Source organism: Prinia subflava, chromosome 9 (assembly GCF_021018805.1).
Source record: "Prinia subflava isolate CZ2003 ecotype Zambia chromosome 9, Cam_Psub_1.2, whole genome shotgun sequence".
NCBI lineage: Eukaryota > Metazoa > Chordata > Aves > Passeriformes > Cisticolidae > Prinia > Prinia subflava.
In genome coordinates, this window is record NC_086255.1 from 31,703,160 (window position 1) to 31,725,730 (window position 22,571).

General features: G+C 50.6%; 1 protein-coding gene across 1 annotated transcript in view; it reads right to left on the reverse strand.

The window, feature by feature from the left end:
- The window catches only part of PRKG1 (protein kinase cGMP-dependent 1), a 373,799-nt gene extending 352,686 nt beyond the window's left edge, over positions 1 to 21,113 (reverse strand). The window contains exon 1 of the mRNA XM_063406143.1: positions 20,598 to 21,113. Within this exon, the coding sequence (XP_063262213.1) occupies positions 20,598 to 20,863 (266 nt within the window). The 5' untranslated portion in view covers positions 20,864 to 21,113. The remainder of the gene's footprint in view (positions 1 to 20,597) is intronic.
- Between the last annotated feature and the right edge of the window lie 1,458 nt (positions 21,114 to 22,571).

The window sequence follows — 22,571 nt, forward strand, 5'->3', positions numbered from 1 at the left end:
GAAGTCTGTAAAAAACATCAACTCAGTCGATGTTGCTGGAAAAACAGGTCCATTCTGCTCCCACACACATCTCTGTTGGACTGGGGGAAGCTGAAACAGCTGAAGGAAGGTGGGAGCCATGTGCTGGCTTTGATTTCCACAGGGGGACGGCTGGGCCAGCCAGGCCACCTCCCTTCCACTTCTCATCAGCCAGAGCTGCACTGCTGGGGACAGCCCGTCCTCAGTGACCCTGTGACCTGCACTGCCCCCAACACATCCCTCCTTGGACTGCATCCATCCTAAACCTTTTCCACATGGAATCACCTCTTGGCTTGTCTTATGTGGGACTCTAACATGCAACAGCAGCTCCCCGGGCACCCTTGGAATCACAGAGGAGATTGGGTGGGAAGGAACCTTAAATCTCAGCTCATTTTATCCCCTGCCATGGGCAGGGACACCTTCCACTGTCCCAGGCTGCTCCAAGCCCCAAAGTCCAGCCTGGCCTTGGGCACTGCCAGGGATCCAGGGGCAGCCACAGCTGCTCTGGGCACCCTGTGCCAGGGCCTGCCCACCCTGCCAGGGAACAATTCCTGCCCAATATCCCATCCAGCCCTGCCCTCTGGCAGTGGGAACCCATTCCCCGTGTCCTGTCCCTCCATCCCTTGTCCACAGTCTCTCTCCATGTTTCCTGTAGCTCCTTTAGGCACTGGAAGGCCACAGTGAGGTCACCCCAAAGCTTCTCCTCTCCAGGCTGAACAATCCCAACCCTGCCAGAGCACTGGTCCTTGTCAGATGCTGGGAAAAACTTGGGCTTACCAGAAAGGAGATTTGTTCCACGAGACAGCTGCAGTTTTTCACTGTTTCCTTTTAAAACACGACACAAGCACAGCTGAACTCCTCAGGTTCAGCTTTTCCCCTCTCTGACCTGCGCTGCCTGGTGCACATTGTTTCAGTCACTGCACTCTGGCTGCAAGAGGTGCAAAGCAAAACCCTCAGGAAGGTGAGAACAGCAAGAAGCTCATTTCCACCTCCCCCAAATTATATTAATTGATAGCAGCTCATTTCTCCAGCCTCATTTTGAGACTGTTTGATGCCGTTCCTCCACTTCAGGGGTTTTGCGGTGCCAAACCTCTCAGCAGCCCTGAGCATTTGCAATTCTGGGTGCTCCCTCTGCTCACCCTTTCAGACCCTGCAGTGTTTCTTATCTCTCCTCGCCAGTAATGCACCACTCACCTCCCATAATTGCCTTGGTCTGTTGGGTTGATTTATCCAGCCTTCAAAACAATTCATTTATATTTGAAATTGGATTAGAAATAAACACAAATTCCGCTCCCCCGATATGAAAATAACCAGTGTATTACCATTATTTCATGATGCATTGAGAACAAGTGCCCTGTCTCTTTATACAATCAATTTAATTCCCCTGCTTATTAAAAGTTATCATTTGGCTGTTTCAGGTATTTATAATAATAAACACAAACCACAGATTTTAAACCTGGAGTTTACATGCCCAGAGAACAGGCTGGTGTTTCTTTAAGTTGCACTGAGAGCTGCCTTCCTTTTTTAAAATCAGATTTGTGCCAGAATTTATCCTGAAGTCTTTGACATTTGCATGTCCTGAGCAACTGCAAATATTTCACTGGAACACCAGACTCTTATTTAGGGATCTACAGGTGTTTATAGCCACAATTCCAGCAATGCTAAACCCCTCCTCTCCAAGAACATTTCCCAAAAAGCTCTGTCCACAGGAGCTGAGCCCTGGGATCATGTAATGCCTGGAATCAATGGCTGCACCCCACAGAGGGCCCGGCTTGTTACAGTACCAAGGCAATATCCATGAATCATCCAGGCTCAATCTGCAAACAGGGCTCACATCAGGCCTCACAAAGGTTTTACAGCGCTCCACTGACTTCTACAGCGATTTCTTATTTATGCTTGGGGGAACTCCATCAAGTTGGGCTCTCAGAGTGTGTAAAATGTTTATATTCACCGTTTTCTCTGTCAGTGTTTGCAGGGACCGATTGCTCTACTCATCAGAGCATTAGAGACCAGCACTCGCCTGATTTCCTCAGCACTGACAACATCTCTCAGCTGAGTGCCCCGGGTGAGTCAGGGATGGGCAGAGCTTTTATCCTCACCTTGTTTCCATTTCTGGCACAGACCAGCACCCAAACCCCTGGCTGAGGTGTGCAGGACTCCCTCCTGGCTGGTGCTGCTCCACCTCCTCACCTGCCCTGGTTTTCCTCTCTCCAGTTCCATTTCCAGCTGCCTTTCCTCTGACCTTAGCCCCTCTCCATGGCAGAGAATTCACACATGCCAGGAAGGCTCAGATCTGCACCTCTTCCCCACCAGCTCCCAATCTTTGGTTTGTGTGGAAAACAGCACAATTGTCACTTCTGGGGAATTGTGACACCAGCTACTGGGAGCTTCCTCAAACCTAAAAGGAAAAATCTCTTGGAAGCAATGCTGCCGCAAAGGTAAAGTGTTTTGGGTCTTCTTCTCTGTGGTTGGGAAAGATTCCTAGGCTGGTGTTGATTTTTTATGTAATCACACAAGGGTTTGGGTTCAAAGGGACCTGAAAGCTCATCCCAGATCACCCCCTGCCATGGGCAGGGACACCTTCCACCAGGGTGATCCAAGCCACTGCCAGGGATGCAGGGGCAGCCACAGCTGCTCTGGGCACCCTGTGCCAGGGCCTGCCCACCCTGCCAGGGAACAATTCCTGCCCAATCTCCCATCCAGCCCTGTCCTCTGGCAGTGGGGAGCCATTCCCCCTTGTCACTCCCTCCCTTGGAAAGAGATTCTCTCCGTGTTTCCTGTAGCTCCTTCAGGCACTGGAAGGCCACAGCTGGGTCACCCCAAAGCTTTTTCTCTCCAGGTGAACAATCCCAATTCTCCCAGCCTTTCCTCCCAGCAGAGCTGCTCCATCCCTCTGCTCATCCTGGTGCCTCCCCCGGCCTCTCTCCAGCAGCTCCAGGTCCCTCCTGTGCTGGCCCCAGGTGATTTCTCTGCGAGAACTGTTTGTGTTGCAGCTTTATCTCGGCTTTCCTTGAACAACCCGGCCCAGGCGCACCCGCTGTTTCTTTTTTTTTTTTCTTTTTTCTTTTTTTCCCTGTTGCTTCCAAGCCAGGGCTATCAGCAGAGTTTGCAGCCGATGCTTTGGGCATGACGCGCCTCCTGTGCCACCCTCCCCGGCGGGTGCTGGCCGGCTCCGCTCCCTTACATGGCCTGCAGCTCGGGCAGGCGCTGCATTCCCCACATTCTTCCCTTTTTCCCTGCTTTTTAGCCCCGTTTCTCTCGGGGGAGGAGGCAACGCAAACACAAGGAGCAAGGCCGCCCTCTGCTGCCCTGCTGGAGCCGCAGCCGCCAACACTCGGGGCAAGCATTACGAAAAAAAACCCAAAAAACAACAAAACAGAAAAACTGCCGAACAAAAAAACACCCAAAAGCGATCAAATTGCAATCAATAAAAAATAAATAAAAATCAAAAATAGTCACCGCATTAAAAAACCTTAGCAATGCTATTGCTCAAGCCCAGCTTCAATACATTCATTTATTCAGTTTCTCTGCAAGGGGCTACCACAACTTTTTAACCACAAGTTTTTCTCGAGTTACCCACTAAAACTCCCCCCCAAACTGGCATCTTAAGGGGTTTATTTATATAAAAATGGACATTTATAAACCCACAGCACTGTCTGCAGCTCCCTGACAGCAAACTCCCAGCCTGTTTCTGCTCAATATTAATTTTGCCCAATAAACAAATTATTTTGGTGCTTTTGCTACTCTGCCTGCAGACACCACAGTTTGGGCGGGTTTTCTTTACTCCTGCTGTGGTATGGTAAATAAAACCATCTCTCTGTTCCCCCTTAAACAGATGCAAAAGATTGAACTGGTGCAAGTTGGAATCAATGATTGGATGCAGTAATGGACATTAAAGCATTGATTTGCACCCGTTCCTGGCTCAACTCCCAACTACTCTGAGTGTGCACACAAAATTCAGGGCACACAGACCCAAACATCCCTAGCTTTTAGTATTAATGACCAACCTGAAAAATGAGGGGGGTTTATTTCCTCTCCACATGCCAAATTTTGTCTCATTTCTTTGAATTTTAAATTATTCCGTTTTCAGGAGTCTGGCTCTTTTTACTCTCCATTTGTATTCCTTTGTAAACTCCCAGAAAAGTCAATTAAATTTAAATAGCTCATGCTAATGCCACAAATATTTCACTACAATTGCAGTTAATCCATCACCTCCCCCAAACCCCACAACAATCCCTGTCTTCCCAAACTGCTCAGATCTGCAGATAAAGTCAAGCGTTGCAAGCAAACTCTGATTTTAAAAACCATGAATGCAATTTCCAGGCATTGATTGGGCAGCAGAACAGCAAATGCTGAGCATGGAGGGGTAAATTACGGAAGAAGAATCAATCCAGGAGCCCCACTAGGATGGGGAATTTAAGTAAATATGTTTTCTATCCCTCAAGCTTTTTTATATTTTTGTAGGGGATGCCCAGGACAGGGGGTAAATAAAGTTTTAAAAGGCACATCAAACCCAGGCAAGATTAAGCGATTCAGGAAAATAAATCAAACCTCAGGTGAAACCACCCAGCTCCCAATCCTTTAGTAGGAAAAAATCCCTATCAGGAGGTGAAATGAGATGTGGGAACCCCGAATCCAAAAATCCAGCCCATGGATGAGCCACATTCTGCATCTCTGCTCTTCCAAAAGGAGAGGAAACCATGGATTGTATCCTCCTCACTTCTACTTAAAGGTTTCACCAAAACCCTCCCAGCTGGAGCAGGTTTGGAGCTCCTCAGTGGAGAATTCCCCTTGCCTGGGTAATTCCTCGATGAGAGGCAAAGCTGAGGGCAGATCCTTTCCATGTCAGCTTGGGGAAAATCTCAGGCGTTCCTTAAACTTCTGTCTCATGAACCCAGCTCCAACAGGGTTCTTCCAGTTCTTCACAGTGCAAAGCAATGTTTGTTATCAACACAAGAGCAAGGGGGAAATGGGAATATTCTCCACTTGTGACTGAATTCTGGTTTTGTTTTCACCAGAAAAGCCTTTTAACATGAACTCGGGTTTTGTTGGCCACTGAATGGCAAGAGATGTGTTTGCAAAATTAAGCTTTCCATTTGTAGAGCATTATCAGGACTCATTTGATGATGCTAATGGCTTTAAATTTTTTTTTCTTTAATTTTTCTTCCTCTTCAGGAACACACAGGAAATAAAAAGAAGAGACTGGCACATCACGCTACTAAATCTGCAGAAACATCTTCAAGTTCTTGCAGAGAGCAGTGATTAAAGCTTTAAAAAATGTACCTGTTTCCCCCCTGAAGGAGCAGAGGGCTGCTGGAACATAAATCCACCTGAATTAGAGCACAGCTCGTCTGCTGATCACTCAAAGCACACACGGTTTAACCCAGCTCTTGTAACTGCAGCTTTAGTTTGTCTCATTTTATCTCATTTCCGTTCCTGAAAAACCGCAGCAGCCTGAAAGAAGGATGAACTTAATTGCACCTCCAGCGAGCTGCACGGGTTAATTAACATAATTACTCATTCGTAGCCTGGTCAGCTCGCTGCATTCATCTGCTGCACGAATAATTGAGCAGGTATTCATTATTTATGGCCTGGAGCTTGCCTGAAGGGGTTGTTGGCAGTCAGTGCCAGCGATTGGAGCTGCCAGGCAAAGCCAAGCCCTGCCCCACCAGCCCCCAGCTCTGTTTATCCCGGGATCACAGCAGGGAAAATGGGAAGGGGTGGCATTTAGCCACCAAAAACACCGTGTTTTAAATCTCCCCACGTCCAGCTGGGGAGAAAAAATAAAATGAAATAAAATACAATGAAATAGAATAAAATAAAAAAATGAAATTAAATACAATGAAATAGAATAAATAAAATAAAAATGAAGTAAAATAAAATAAAATGAAGTAAAATAAAGTAACATAAAAATAAAGTAAAATAACATAAAAAGAGGAGAGGAGAGGAGAGGAGAGGAGAGGAGAGGAGAGGAGAGGAGAGGAGAGGAGAGGAGAGGAGAGGAGAGGAGAGGAGAGGAGAGGAGAGGAGAGGAGAGGAGAGGAGAGGAGAGGAGAGGAGAGGAGAGGAGAGGAGAGGAGAGGAGAGGAGAGGAGAGGAGAGGAGAGGAGAGGAGAGGAGAGGAGAGGAGAGGAGAGGAGAGGAGAGGAGAGGAGAGGAGAGGAGAGGAGAGGAGAGGAGAGGAGAGGAGAGGAGAGGAGAGGAGAGGAATTTTGTGTCATTAAATGGAAGTGTTACCACAGCTTGGTCAAGGCAGCATGGGCTGCAAAGAAAAACCTCCAGCCCCATCAACATCACACTAAAATTGCCCAAATCCCACTTCATTCCCATTGATTGAAGGGGACAGGAAGACTTACATGATGGGGCAGTAAACTCATGGCCACAGCTGCCTTAGGAAGGAAATTTGATTTATAAGGGATGCCAGTGACATCAAAGAAATCTGGGGGGAAAAAAATCACCTTTTCCTGTTGGTCCCTTGATGGAATGTGTTGGAAAGGAGCACAGTGCAAGGCACAGACATTCCTCCCCTGTCACCTCTGCCATGATTTGCTCTCCCAGCACAACCCGAGTGCTGGGTTTAGGTAGGGAAGGACCCTGCAGCCATAAAATGGGCATCAGGACCAAAAAACGGGGTGTTACCTGTGCCCACCCCCCTGCAGGCTGCCTGAAAAGCCAGGCTGGAGCTCTCCTCCTGCTGGGAAGAGCCTCTGCACCTCCACCCTCTGCTCTAATCCCCACACAAACCCCGAGGGCGAAGTTTGCCCCGTGTGTGGGTAGAGAGCCATGGACTCAAAGGACAAGACACAGCCAGAGCCCAAGGAGGAGCTCTAAGTCCTGGTGGCTGAGGCTGAACTGCACTTTTGGAGTGCTAAAATCCCCCCGTGGCAAAGGATGCAGCTGGAGCTGGTGGTGAAGAAGGTAAACAAATACCTGGGAGCTGGTGTTTGTCAAGGGCAGAAGGGGCTTATGGAAAAAAATAGAATTAAAATCTTATTTTACATTATATCGATGCCATAATCGATTAAATGCTCAGTATTAAGTGGCATTTTTGGAGGAGCAGCAGAAGGCTTTACAGGAACTGGCAGATGGGTAAATCCGCACGAAAAATGAGGCACCTATTTTGAACAAGGACAAATATCCAGGTGCACGAAATCCCTGGGAAAAGGCTGCCTCACCCACACCTCCACCTGCAGCTCCAGCTCAGCAGTGCCACCTCCAGTGCCCAGCTGAGCAGATTTATGCTCTAAACCCCCAAACCATGCAGCTTTTTCCTGCCCAAGTGCGTTTATCCCCAAATTTTCCCCCTCCGGAGCCTCCGCTGCCAGCGCAGCCACCCCACATCCCCTCCACTCCCAAAGAGCCGTGCCAAGATATTTTCCACAGCCAAGCCCAGCACGCAGGAGAGGCTTCTCCCCACCTTCCCGCTGGGTTTGGGGCTTTGGCAGCTTTTCCCAAGAATCCTTCCCCGGCGTTTGTGCGATGAAGGTCCCGCAGCGGGAACAGCGCTGCCTTTCAGCCGGCCCCGCTGCCGGGGCGAGCCGCGGCTCCAGGGGCAGCTCCTGGAGCGGGCTGTGGTCACCCACAGGGCACCGCCGCCGTCTGCAGCCCTCATCCAAAGCTCCCCTCTGCTCTGGGAGGCCCTTTGCGAGGGCACAGGGTGGGGAGGCAGAGCTGAAAGCCTTTCTTCATTGCAGCATTCCCAGGAAAGCCGTGCGCCCCCGCAGCTTTGCCCTCCCTCTATTCCCTGGCAACTGAGGCGTCGGGTTTTGGGAGCTTTTTTTGACCACTTCACAGCATTAAGCTGAGGGCTGTCCCCTGCATTTTGTCTGGGTTTTACACGGAGACGTGGCTCTGTCACTGCCTTAAGCATCAAATATTTCCAGCCACGGGGAGGACAAAGCTGAAATAATCCAAGTGTTAAGGCTGCACTTTTCTCCCAGATCTCCTTTCCCTCCCAGAAGCCATGGCCAGGAGGGAGGTGGCATAAAATCCATCTGCCAGCTCAGCCTTACACGGAATTTACATTGATGCTCACTGAATTTACATTAATGCTCACTGAATTTACACTCATGCTCTGACCAGACCCCCAATCCAGCCCCGGTTCTCCCACATGGCACCAAACCCTTTCTTTTCTTGCACCACCAACTACTTTGCCAAGCTCTTTTGAACTGAAAAATTAAGGAGAGGCTGGCAATGCGAAAAGAGCAAGAGAAATAGCCCAGGTTTGGCAGTTCTTTTACCATCAGGCCGGGGTTTTTAGGGCTTGGGGGTTCATGCTCCACAGAGGATCCTAAAGGTTGGAAAACCCCTCTGAGATCGAGTCCAACCACTCCCAAAGCCACCTCTGACCCATGTCCCCAGCTGCCACGTCCACAGTTTTGGAACACTCCCAGGGCTGTGACTCCACCACTTCCCTGGGCAGCCCCACCAAGGCCTGGGCACCCTTCTGGTGAAGGAATTTTCCCTGCTATCCCACACAAATCCCCTCTGGAGCAACCTGAGGCTGTTTCCCTGTCCTGTCCCTGTTCCCTGGGAGCAGAGCCCGACCCCCCTGGCTGCCCCCTCCTGTCAGGAGTTGTGCAGAGCAATAAAATTCCACACAGGGCTTGATCTTATTGGGGAGATGCCAAAGCTCCAAATCCCAAACAAACCTGCACCATTCCTCATTTCCAGCCTGGTTTTCCCTCCAGTGCTCCTGAATGAGAAGCTCAGTTGAAAAGACAGATCTGTGTTTAACCTGCTGGACACTTTTATTGGTTGGAGACCAGTGAATTCTCATTTCTTGGAGTGTCCAGGCCTGCTTTATCTGCCTGATAAACACTACCCTGGACATGGCTGGGGATGTGTACGAGTGGAAACCGCATTGGGGAAGGCAGAAGTGAGCGAGCACCTCGAGGTTTTAAAGATCAGCCAGTAATGGGATGACATTTCCTTTCTCCAGGAACGTTTGTCTGTAATGAAAGCGATGCCTGAGCACATCAAATCGGGCTGTAATTATCCCATTATCCTTGTGTCGGGTCTGAAGGCTAAACTGAGATAATGTCAGTGGAAAATGCTTCCCCCACACCAGGAAATCATTGCCTCCATCATTTCATTAGGGGAGTATCAAGCTCAAGCAGCTTTTGCTGCGAGCAGGAGCAGCCTGAAACAGCACCTCAGCTTTTCCCTCAAATCCTGCTCCTTAAATCTGCCCCTGAGGATGTGGACTGGGGAGAGAAGTGCTTGGGATGAGACCAGCAGAGAGAAAAGGGCAGCAGAAACCTCACCAGAACATCCTCATGTCCTCAGCAAGAGACTCGTGGCAATCCTGGTGTTCTCCAGGCCAAAAACCACCCCTGCTCCCAGGGCCAGGCACCTCAGACTGAGAGGAAAGGAGATGAAAATAAAATAAAATAAAATAAAATAAAATAAAATAAAATAAAATAAAATAAAATAAAATAAAATAAAATAAAATAAAATAAAATAAAATAAAATAAAATAAAAATAATAAAATAAAATAAAAATAATAAAATAAAATAATAAAATAAAATAAAATAAAAGTAATTTTGTGTATTTAAATGGAAGTGTTAGCACAGGTTGGCCAAGGCAGCATGGGCTGCAAAGAAAAACCTCCAGCCCCATCAACATCACACTAAAATTGCCCAAATCCCACTTCATTCCCATGAATTGAAGGGGGCAGGAAGAGTCACGTGATGGGGCAGTAAACTCATGGTCACAGCTGCCTCAGGAAGGAAAATACTGAACAAGTCCCTGGATAAAAAATTATCTTCTGGGTCAGCACCTGAGCAGATAAAACATAGAGCAGGACATGAATATGGACAGCCAAAACACTGGAAAATAGAGTGGTTCAGGAATTTGCACACTAGGTTTTTTAATTTTCAACAAAAGGTGGGCCAGAGGGTCACTGAGTTTGCTCTTGATCTTTGCTGAGTTCTGGAATACAAAAAACCCACATTTTGGAGAGCCAGAGAACAGCAAACACTCCACCAGGGTTTTAGCAGGTAAATGAAATCCCACAGATAATCATGTCAGCCTGACAGCCAGTCCTGCACATCCTCTGGGATGTGCCAGCCTCCATTTAATTGCTGGAAAAATGAAGGCAAGACAACAAATACCAATCCATAGGGAAAACAGATCACACGGAACGAGCTGAGCAAGTTCTATTAAAGCACCTGCAAACTGGGCTGGAAAAAAGCATTGGCAGCCAGGCAGTGCGATTAGAAAGCTGCTGTGAAGTGGCTGAGTCACAACCTCGAGCTCGTCGGGAGCATCTCCAGCTCTGGGGGCTTTTATCCAGGCACAGGGGGGTGGAATGAGGGAAAAGCGCTCGGAGAAGCGTGGGAAGGACAGCAAACAGCCGGGGCAGGATGAGCAGCAGGGCTGGGTTCGGGCTGGGAATGGAGAACCACAATTGAAGGCAGAGCAATCGGGGTGATTAATGTTCCCTGCAGCTCACAGGGCACCGTGGGGCTCTGAGCTGGGATGGGAAGGGTTTTATTATTTCTGATATAATTCTGATTTTATTAATGACAGAAACATTGCGCCCATGAAAACAAAACCCTCATGGAGGCCAAGGGCTCACCTGCGAACGGGGCTGGGTGAGCAAAGCTGGCCCTGCTGAACTCCTGAGATCCCCACTCGGGAGCTGGAGCACTTCCCACTGCTCCCCTGCCACCCAGCATCTCCCAGCCCCGCCAGAAGGGCTCCAGAGTGGCCACAAATGTGATTTCAGATTTAAATTTTAAACCTCCTTCCCCCAGGTCAGGGTTACACTCCGGATTTACAGCCCAGCTTCCTGCAGGCTGGAGGAGGGATGCAGGGATTTCTCAGCTCCGTGCTCTCCCTGACAATGTGAACACCACCAGCACAACGCCCACGCAAGGAGCTGCTGCTTCCAGTTCCCAGGGAATCACAGGCTCAGGAAAGGAGTCACTGTGGGGGCTGCTTTTCCTTCTCCATGTGCTCCAGTGGTTTTCCTTCTCCACGTGCTGCCTGGGCAGGACCCATCACAGAAACGCTGCCTGGGGAGGTTCCTGACATCATTCCATGGGAAGTTTCCCCCTGTCTTTTCCATTTGATGTAAAGATTTTAAAAGAGAGTTGATTTTTAGCTACTGAATATTGGGCAAGAAATAAAGAGGGGAAGGGGAAGGGGAAGGGGAAGGGGAAGGGGAAGGGGAAGGGGAAGGGGAAGGGGAAGGGGAAGGGGAAGGGGAAGGGGAAGGGGAAGGGGAAGGGGAAGGAGAAGGAGAAGGAGAAGGAGAAGGAGAAGGAGAAGGAGAAGGAGAAGGAGAAGGAGAAGGAGAAGGAGAAGGAGAAGGAGAAGGAGAAGGAGAAGGAGAAGGAGAAGGAGAAGGAGAAGGAGAAGGAGAAGGAGAAGGAGAAGGAGAAGGAGAAGGAGAAGGAGAAGGAGAAGGAGAAGGAGAAGGAGAAGGAGAAGGAGAAGGAGAAGGAGAAGGCTTCCGAAAATAGAAATCAACCAGCCCAACATAAAAGATGGGAATCAGCTCTACCTGTTTTTAATCTCAGAGAAGAAATTACAATTTAGGGATCAACCCAGCCAAAAGGTGCAAGAGACAATGATCAGCAGCAGCAGGAACTGGGCATGAGACACAACTGTCCCAAAATCAAATGGTCTCTGCAACTGATGCTTTAGGATGGATTTGGCTGCATAGATTCAGGAGAGATTAATCAGCCCCCAAAATTTCCCTAAAACCAGCCCTCAGTTGATCCACAACACCATTTCCACTTCCTTTTTTCCTTTTCTGCCTCCAAACATATGGAATAATGGAGAACAAATTTAATATTCATAATACCCACACCAGCTCAACCTATATTTTTGCAGCATCTTCCCACAGAAGAACAAGTTTCTGGCTGAAGTTGCCAGGAGCATTCTCCTATCAAAAGATAAAACACTTTGAAATTCTTCTTTTTTAAGTGATTATTTTAATATCATGGAGGGGAGGGGTAAATTTCAACCTGGCTTCAAGTCTCTCTGCCCCAGCAGTGCTGAGAAATGTGGGGAAGAAGATTTAAAATGTCAGGGTTTCTGCAGGGGAGATCCACTGCTCCAGTGTGAGCTTCCCAAAAGGCACGGCAGCCTTCTCCCTGGGTGGGACATGTGATAATAAACCTGCAGATCAAAGAGAGGAGCGTGCTCCTGGCAGGGAGAGCCCAGCCTTGCATTATGGCATGAAAGGGAAGGCAGAGAGTTCACCCTTTACTTGACACAGATTTCATAAAGTAGCATGAAAATTAGTGGGGGAGAAAAAAACCCTCCACAACCACCACCTTTTATGCTGCTTTCATTGTAGTATTTTAATTTTTTAAATATTGAACAGCCCTTTTCTGAACTACTGAAACAATGTAGCCGAGGAGGGGCTGCTGACAATTGATAAAATACACTCTCAGTGTCATTCCATGAAAATTTTCCCTCTAAAAGCTGATTTGGGGATTTTTCCCCTGCCTCCATGCAGGCTGAAATGGCATCAGAAATGTCCCCAAGGCTTTGTGAAAAGGGTAAACCTCAAATGCAGAAAAAGCAGAATCCCTGACTGGGCTGGGTGGGCTGGGAAGCAAAACCACTTTGGAGATGCAGCCCTGGTGCTGCCAGCTTTTCCCAGATAAAGCAACTTCCTGCTGTTTTCCCACCTTCCCAGCTTTTCTCCATCCTGCCTTTCCAAACCTTCAGAACCTTTCTGTATTTCTACAAGCACGGATTTATTTTATTTTTGAATGTCAAAAAAAAAAAAAAAAAAAAAAAAAAAAAAAAAAAATTTCCATGTGCTGGAGCAAGAGGGGACACTGGATGTATTTATTCCTTCCAGCTTCCTGATTTTTTTTTCAGATGCATTTTTAGGAAGTGTAGCAAGTCCCCAGGTGTCTCTCCCTGCATCTTTCCCTGCTCCACAGTCACTTCTGAGATTCCTTACAAACAGCCAAGCTGGAAGCCACCTTTGGGATGCATTTTTAAGGGGCTGCTTCCTGCTATTCCCACAAATTCCAGGCTTTAAAAGTTGAATTTTGGCTTAGTAATTGCAGGCACCAAATCCGTGTTGAGCCACTCAGAGGATTTGGGTGAAGTTCTGGGGTCTCAAGGAATTATTCCCAGTTACCCTTCCCACTTCCACACACCACAGGGAAAATAATACAGAGCACAGCTCCTCAGAAATTGAAGGATTAAAGAGTTTTAAAAAGTTAAATATTGGCAATACAGTGCAGATACATAAAGTGGAAATCCTGTTTATTTGAAAAAGAGATTCAAGATCTGATCCCTTACTACAAACAGCTCAATAGAATTTTTTTTAAAGGAGAATTTTAATACAAATTGGTGGCTTAAAATGCTGCTGGTGATTTTTGTCTGAGAGGATTTTATAGAAACTCCCAAGAAAGAGTAAAATGCAAATGAAAAATACCCAAAATTCCCATCCTGTTGTGCTTGCTGCAATCAATCAATCAATCAACCACAGCCTCCTTTAGTGCAAACTTTGTGCCAGAAACCCCAAATATTAAGATATTCCTCCTGAACCTGTTTCCCATCTGCACAGTTTCCTTCTGGGTATTTTAGATTAAATAATTCTTTGTTTTCCTCTCCTGCAGCTGCTGTTTGAGTTTTCCACCACCCCACTGGCCTGTCATTCATTTACTGCCATGAGGTGGATTTTTTTACCCCATTTTCCACCTTAAAATGTCTCAAAACCACGAATTACCAAGAAAATCTCTGCTAAATCTATTTACACTCCTTTGAGTCAAACAGAAGAGATTTGATCCCATTACTGGAGAACTTTTCCCCCTCTCCTGTAGCAATTCTCACAACTCTCAGGCTGTACAAAATCCAAAAATTGAATTTTAAATTTAAAATCACCTCAATCATTTATCCTTGTGGATCCCCAGGATCATCCAGCTCCTGCCACCACCAGGGTGGGCCTGAGCTCAGCCTCCCTCCCTCCTTTTTTAGCAGCTTCCTCCTCATTTGTGACTACAGGGGTTTATTACTAATGGAACAAAAATGCTCTGAGAACACCCATGAGCAGGACACAGAGAAAAAAATCCTATTTGGAAAGAAAAGCATTCCTCATCTTTTCCACTTGGAGGTCATGGCAGAGAGGAAAGCTCTTCAGGAAGCCCTTGCCAATTCTGTCAGGGATTTTCTAGGATTTTCTGCAGCAACTCCATAACCAAGTGGAAACCTCGGGAAGGCTTCTTCCTGACGTTTCTCATTAGGAAAGAGGCACTCAGACTTTTATTTTCATTCTTTCTATCCTATTTTACTCTGATAAAACTTCACCACCCGGGGGCATTTTTGCTGGGGAATTGCCTTTTCTGTCTGTGAGGGACCATTCTGGGAAAAGACAGGACAACTTGACAGAACAATTCTGACAAAAGTGACACCAAAATTCTGACTAAAACGATTTTTAAAAAATCAGACAGAAATAATAAAAGAGGCCAGATGAAGAGTGAGTGAGGCCAAGCAGTTTTACATCACCACATCCACGTGCCACTTCTAAAAAACACAGCAGCAAGAGGGCCACAGGACCCTTTCTCTCCTCCAAACCAAGAGATGCCCACAAGCTGCTGCAGAAAAACAACACAATCCCAACTCCCAGCTTTTTGTATTTTTATAAATCCACTCCCACCAAAGATCCAGGAGGAAAAAGCAGTTTCTGGCGGCCTTGCCTGGGAGCACGGCTGAGGTTTAGAGCCCACGTTTAGCCAAGGTGTTCAGGGACTGGGACGCAGAGCTCCGGGCAGAGGGGAGGTGGGGGACATGGAGATCTGGCAGCTGCCCTGAAATCTCTGGGCCTGTGGTTTGGTGCCCCAAGGGAGGCTCCAAAAACCTCCTGGCTTGAGGCGTTTTAAAAATAGGCCGAAGGAAGAATTTGGGATGACGCCGCTGGGACGGAGCCTGCGTCAGCCAGGGCCGGGCACTGCCCCATCCCCTGCCCGGCCTCTCCCGCTCCTGTGAGGGCAGCCTTGGCATGGCTGTGCCCTTCCTCAGAAACACACAGCAGAGATTCCAAGTTCTCATCCCAAACCACCCAGAAAAACGATAATCCTGCCATCTTCCCCGTCCTTTCATCACCAGGACCAGCGGATCACATCAAATATTTGATTTTTTTTTGTTTTAATTTCACATGTTTATATATAAACTAGTCCAAATTTTAAAATTTATTTTGGATGTTTATATATCAATTAATGCCTGTTTTGTACTGTTTTTGGAGGAGGTGGGAGGGCAAGCTGGGTTTAGCTGCTCTTGCTGTGGGGCCCTGGCGGTGATGCCGCTGTGCCCATGAGGAAGCACCGAAGGGACACGATGGAAAAGGTGGATTGGGTGAGCAGGGCTGCTGGTGGCAGACAGACAGATGGACAGACGCCAGGCTGTACCCAGTGAAAAGGCACCATCTGATGCCCTTTGGGAGCCAAATTTCCCCCCATCCTGGCTCAATTTTCAGATCTCCTGTAAACCAAAGGGAAGCGATGCCCAGGGAAGGGGGGAGCAGTGAGTTTAGCCCATTAAAAATTAAAAGACAGGAAATTATTTCCATTGATTAACCATAACCATTTGCTTCTCTCCCTTTCTAAAACCCTTCTGTGCTTATTTGTCTGACCTTGGGCTTCTCGAGGGGCTGATGTCACCTCTCCCTGCAGACACAGCCCCCTTGCCCCCCATCTGCACTCAGTACCCTCCACTGCTTCATGCCACAAGTTGCTCCACCCAAATGAGCAGAGAGGACAAGAAAAAGGGTCCATCTCTCACTTCCATCACTTTCTTTGGAATATTTTCCAGCTCTCCCCAGATTTAAGCCACCCTGTCAAACTTCCCTCTGTACTTCCCTCCCTTGGAGCAGCCACGCACTCCCAACGCAACAAGCAATGAGAACAGAGTTAATTCCTCCTCTGCCAATACAATTCCAGCTAATAAAATCCTCCTGATCTTTGGTGGGGATCACCAAGGGATGAAGAATCCAAGGAATTTGCTGTTGCAGCACATCAGGAGTGGATGGGACCGGCCTGAGGATGGCTAAGCGAGGAAGAGAGGCGTTTTCAGAGTCATAATTCATGGTGAAACCACTGCTGTCCTTCCTCTCTGAGCCCTGCAAAGCCATGCTGACCCGTACAGAGAGGAACAGCAGCGTCAGAGGCAGCAAAAGCTCCCTGTTTGAACTGTTTCAGACACGGCTGCTGAGCGGTGTCAAATATTGCACCAGCAGAGCCCCAGACTGTCCTTCTTTAAAGGCTGAAGTGTCACACACTGATCTCCCACCAGTTTAAAAAAAAAAAAAGAAAGAAAAGAGGTGATTTTTTTTTTAAATGCTCCTTTTCCAGGCGGGCCAGGCCCCGAGGGAGGGTGGTTCCAGGTAGTGGGGAAGCAGCTGGGTTGTTTTTCACGGGCAGGCTGAGCGCAGGATCGATATCGCTTTAGTGGCTGGCAGCTGGTGAGATCATGGCTAAATTAACGCAGGCAGGCAGCTCAGTTCCCAGAAAGGGGCTCAGGGAGGAAGGGCACGGCTCCAGGGAGGGGGGAGATCCCTCCTGCCATCAGCACAGCAGCTCCAGGGGTGGGGGAGATGGGAGACAGAAGTGTTATAGAGGGGAGAAAGTGATGGAGAATTGCAGGGCAGTGCAGGACATCTCTGCTTTAGCCTGGGGCAGCCTCAGTCCAGCTCTGAAGGTGATTTTGCCTTGAGTTTTGGACTGGACACCTCCCAGGCTGCCCAGTTTTTACCCTGGACATGGCTGGTCCTGGCCCGAGCAATACCCAAACCCCAGAGATGGACTGATCCTGCCACAGCCATCAGCAAATACCAGCTTATCCCAAGTTTTGCTGCATAAAGTCAAGAGAATCCACTCCAATCCTCCATCCCTGCTACCACCCAAAGCCTTGAATCCTGAGTTTAAACACCTTGGGTGAACACACACCCTCAGCAAAGTATCCCCCAACACCTCAGGGAAGGTGGAAGCAGGAGAAGCAAGGATTCATGCCTGATTTTATCTGGAAAACCACAGGCACGAGGATCGGTCCAGGATCGGGAGGCTGAAACCACAATACACCCCAACACCTCACCTTAAACGTTAGACCCCACTGCCATCTTGTGGCAAATACTTCCCAAAATAAAGTTAAAAAGAGAGAGAAATCCATTAAAAAGTTGCAGAAAAAGTTAGGGAGCCAAGAAGGATGGGTAAATTAGCGGGAGCAGGGTGGGGAAACTCATCTGTCTTAAAAGATGCTGAGGCCGAGCCAGTGTCAGACTGCAACTGGCACAGAAAAACCCAGGGATGGCACAGTCCAAGCTGGATTTAGGGAGTGGAGGATATAACCACACACAAAACACGGGATTGCCTGCAGGGCCAGGGCTTCAGCAAAGATTCAGCTGCTTTTCCTAAAACATTCCAAATTCCCAAAGTCATTTCATGCCTCCCTAGTTTGAAGGAGGCTTCTTGCCCCACACAAGCAGGATTTAGCTGGAATTAAGACATTGCACCTCAAAATTAAGGCAGGCAGCTGCAGGGATTTCCCAAAAGGATGACTTGGAGGTGGGATTAGGGCTCAGGTGGATCTCTCCCAGGGCACAGAGCACCTCTGGGTGCTGTGGAGGCAGCGATGAGCACCCCTGGGTGCAGGGGCAGGCAGGGCTGATGCAGCTCCTGGCCCTGGCTGTGCCACACCTCAGCGTTTACTTTTTGCATCACTGATCACCCGCAGTGCCTCTGCTTAGCAACTGGGCATCACTTCAGCAAAGTGCCTGGGCTGCTGCATCATCCACGGCCCGCTCCCACCCTGCCAGGAAAAACAGGAACAAACTGCTTCTCCTTCTCTGTGCTGCCATAAGGGACTGGCAGGTGCTGGAGCAGACGGCCTCGAGGCCTCGTGTGATCCCAGACACTCACTGGCTGTGGGTAAAAGTGAATCAAAACTCACTGGCCATAAATAAATTAAGGAATCATTTACAAGAAGTGTGGCTCTGCTCTCAGCTTGAATCTCAGCTGGCAGGAAGGAACAACAGGGAGGAACTGTTTTGAAGACTGGCACAGAAAGCAGCTATTTTGAAAGAAATTCTAATTTACAGATTGGATATAGATACACAGATAGCTCTGTAGACCTGGCCAGCTACACAGCAATGCTTTCTGCCATTAAAATTTACATTTCCCTGTTATCAGAAGGAACAACAGCATAAAAATACACTTCCAGACCAAAGATAACCCATCCTTCACCACCTTTCTGTTTACACATCCCCGCTCTTTGGATCTCTGCAAGCCTTCCGAACTCTACCCTTGCTGCACGTTACAGGAGGCACAACACATTTAAACCAACTCCATTCTCTGCTTCCAGCTGGGATTTATCCCTGCTGGAGTTCCTGCCATCCCATACTTTGCTGCTTTCAACTCCTCGGCAGTTTTACACATCGGCGTAAGCGACACACAATAAATAAACCCAATTATGCTGTCAATAACTACATCTTTATCTTCAGAGATGAAAAAGTGTTTGGAGGTTGATCCCAGGTAGAAAGATTTCTGTTGGCATTCAGATGGCCTGAACATCCTCTTGGGGATTTTATGGTCTGGAAATTGCCTGTGGGTTTTGGGAAAGAGGTGCTGCCCATCCTCAGGCTCCCACGTGTGGGATGGAGAGCTGGGATGCTGCTGCTGGAGCACGGGCAGGAGGCTGCTGGAGGTGCAGGAGCTGCCCCATAAATAAATCAGCCGAGTGCTGTCAGCAGTTCTGCGATGGCAGAGCCAGAGGCAGCCCTGGGGACACCGAGGGGAGCTGGCTCCAGCCAGAGCCGGTCCTGGAGCAGGGAAAGCTCCTCATGCCCTTGGCACAGGCCTCTGCCCCTGATCCCAGCACAGCACCCTGGAGCCCGAGCCAGGACCCAGACACTGCCCATGGAAAACACACCTTGATCCAGCCCGTGCTGGGGGAAATGGGGGGAAAAGGGAGGCTGTGGGTGCTGAGCATACCGTGGAGCCGCCCGCCGCTCTCCCAGCAACGCGACGGGAGCAGAAGTAAGCGGAATTAAAGGAAGAATTAAGAATTAAAACCCAAAAGCAATCCCAGACTGGCTTGGTTACCATTGTCATGGCTACCACGAGCGAGGCTGAGGCACGGGGGGATGCCAGGGGACAGAGTTCCAGCCTGGAACTGCCTGCAGGCCCCACCAGGAGTTTTTCCCGTCTGCTGAAACATCTTCTGTGGATGACGGGAATGATGTAGGATGGGACAAATGACCTTCACTGCATCACATGGACACAGCTTTTCCTGCAGCTGGCCTGCCAACCCAAGCCGGGAACAGCACGGGAAACCCTCAGGCCAGGACTAAACCTTGCTAGAGCCATGAGCAGGTTTAACAACGTCCAAATCAGCGATTACACAGGGTGGGGACGCTGGGTCCCTGGCCTCACCACAGGTGCCAGGTCACTGTCACCTTCCCTGTGGGTAGAGGAGGCTTGGGATGATCACAGCCTCCAAAAAATCCAACAGCAGAAGGAAAAGTTGGATGTGATTTCTCCTCCACCCACACCTGGCCTCTGCCTTGGGCAGGGGGGGCAAAGGGATGTGCTGCCCCAGGGAAGGGCAGACACGCTCAGCTCGCACTCACACACCTCCCTGGCACAGCAGGCTGCTTTATTAAACCCCCACAGGTAGGGAAAAGAATTATAGCGAATAAAAATGCCCAAAGCTCCTCATTTGAGCACTGGTCTCCTTAACAAGGGGCAGGGGCCAGGTGAGGAGGAAGGGGCTGGAGTTTGGTCTGGGCACACTTGGGGAGTGGGCTGAGCTGTGGATGCACACCCACACACAGATCCCATCGGGAATGGGATTTCTGCCGAAATAAATCGCTCTGCACAGAGGACACAAGGCAGTGCCTTGCTCGAGAGGCAGCAGCCACAGCCTCTGCCCAAAGCAGGGCACACACAAGTTCTCCATCACACTCAGCACCCTCCCAAGTCCCCTGTCACATCCCCGGCAGCCAGCACAGCACCATGCCCCCAGCTGTCCCACATGTATGGAAGAAGGACAACCCCCGAGACCCCAGGCTGAGTGAGCAGATCCCATGCTCCCCCAAAAAACCTCTCTGCGGGTGCCGGACAGCGGCACAGGGAAACTGAATCATGGAATCATTACTGTGGAAAAGCCCTCCAGGATCTGCGAGTCCCACCGCGGCAGCAGGAGGCAAAGAACGGGTGGAGCAGCGTGGGCTCGGTTTTGGGGAGCATGGGGTGGGGAAAGGGGGGAAAGGGGAGCACCTGCCGGGGGAACGGGGCTGCCGGGGGTGCTGGCGGCCTTCGAGCAGCCACCGAACAACTTCCCGGCCCCGCCGCAAACTTTTCCCAGCGCCGGGGAGGCACCGCCGCCCCCCCGCGCTCCGGCCGAGCATCCCCCGGGAGCCGGGCGGGGAAGGGAACAGCGAAGCGAGGGAGGGAGGGAGGTCCGGGCTGTCCGATCCCCCGCAGGGCTCCCTCCCCGCGGCTCGGAGCCGCTCACGCCCCGGGCACGGCCCATGGTGCCAGGCGGGGGGACGCGGTGTCCCGCTGGGGAACGGGGTTCGGGGAGCGGGGACAAAGGGGTGCCATCCCTACCTCTCGGCCTTGGTGAACTTGCGGAAAGCCTGGCGGAGGTCGTGGAAGGAGCGGTAGGTCTGCGGCTCGGCCGAGATGCCCTGCGCCCGGGTGGTGCGGGGCCCGATGTGCGGGCTGGGGGCCGGCAGCACGGACTGGCATTTGTGCAGCCGCCGCCGCAGCTCCTGGATCTCCTCGTCCTTCTCCCCCAGGCGCCGCTCCAGCTCCTTGATCCGCTCCTCCTTCAGCAGCAGCAGCTTGGTGAAGTCCCCTTCCAGCTCGGTCATTTTGGGGCTGCCGGGCCGGTCCCGCTCTCATGGAGCAGCTCCCGGGCAGGGGCGGCGGAGCGGCTGCGCCCGCCCCGGCTCAGGGCAGCGGCCCCGGCATCGCCCCGCGCCCGCCGGCAGCGCCCACCGGCCCCGGGGCCGCCCAAACCCGCCCGAAAACAGCGGCCGGCAAGGGAAAAGACGGCGGGGAAAAAAGGACAAGAAAAGGGGAAAGAGCTCTTGTGCCACTCTGCGAGGCTGGGATCCTGGAAATAGCAACAATTACCATGTGATCGCAGGGTGACGCAGCTCCTTGTAACTGGAGCCGAAGACTTGGGATTCAAACAAGAACACTTCATAAATATTAAATCGCCTCCTGCTAATGAGCCACGTGGAGCCGCCCCCCGGCCCGCCCGGCCCGGCCCCCGGCAGCTCAGCATCCCGGCCCGGCCCCCTCGGGAGCTCAGCATCCCATTCCTCCTCCCTCGGGAGCTCAGCATCCCATTCCTCCTCCCTCGGGAGCTCAGCATCCCATTCCTCCTCCCTCGGGAGCTCAACATCCCATTCCTCCTCCCTCGGGAGCTCAACATCCCATTCCTCCTCCCTCGGGAACTCAACATCCCATTCCTCCTCCCTCGGGAGCTCAACATCCCATTCCTCCTCCCTCGGGAACTCAACATCCCATTCCTCCCCCCTCGGGAGCTCAGCATCCCATTCCTTCCCCCTCGGGAGCTCAGCATCCCATTCCTTCCCCCTCGGGAGCTCAGCATCCCATTCCTCCCCCCTCGGGAGATCAGCATCCTATCCTGCCCCCCAAGGAGCTCAGCATCCCACCTCTCTCCTCACCCCACGTTCCAGGCTGCGTTACCCTCAGCACTCCCGGGCTGGTCCCTCCTGGGTATCCCACCTTGGCAGGGCACCTGGGCACCTTGCACGCCTCCCTCCATCCTTTCCTGCCCAGATTATCCCTATGCCTCACGGCTGGGGCACCGCATATCCCGCCCAGCATCCTTCCCCACACCCCCTCCTCTCTCAGGTACCTGCATCCCTCCCCATCCAGAACTGCTTCCCACCAGGTTTCCTTGCTCCCTGCCCTGCGGGCCACCCCCAGCACACGCCAGCCATCCCCCACCATCCTGTGGGACACGCAGCTTTCCAGACACCCGGTGCCCCTCATCCCAATGCACCCCAGGCCCTGAGGGAGCAGAGCCCGTCCCAGGCACAGACAGCGGGGCCCTGGTGGCACCTGAGGGGGCAGGCAGCCGGAGTGCTTTGCCAGCGTGTCCGGGGAGGGAGGAACTCATCCTTCCTGGACTTATTTGGAAGAGCCCATTCATGCACATGAATTTTTAATGCCGGTTCGCAAAGGGCACCATCAGCTCCCCTATCACATTTCCCTCCCAAACCACTCTTGTTTCCAAGGAGGGGTTTCAGGAGCCTCTTGCTGCAGGCAAAAAAAACGGGGAGGGGGCTTTTCCCAGCCCCCACAGCCAGGGCTGGGGCACTCAGGGCGCCCAGGAACCGCTCAGGGCCCACATCCCAACCCACGGAATCTTGTGCCACACCTTTAGGGACAGACTTCCTGGTCTGCTAGGGCAGGGCAAGGAGAGGGCAAAGCATCTGAGCTGGAGGACAAGGCTGTACCGATGGAGGATTAGATTGAGCGTTGAAAAATCAATTCACAGCGTCTCTGTCTTCTAAGGAGGTGGGGGTAGGGGGGTGTTTCTGC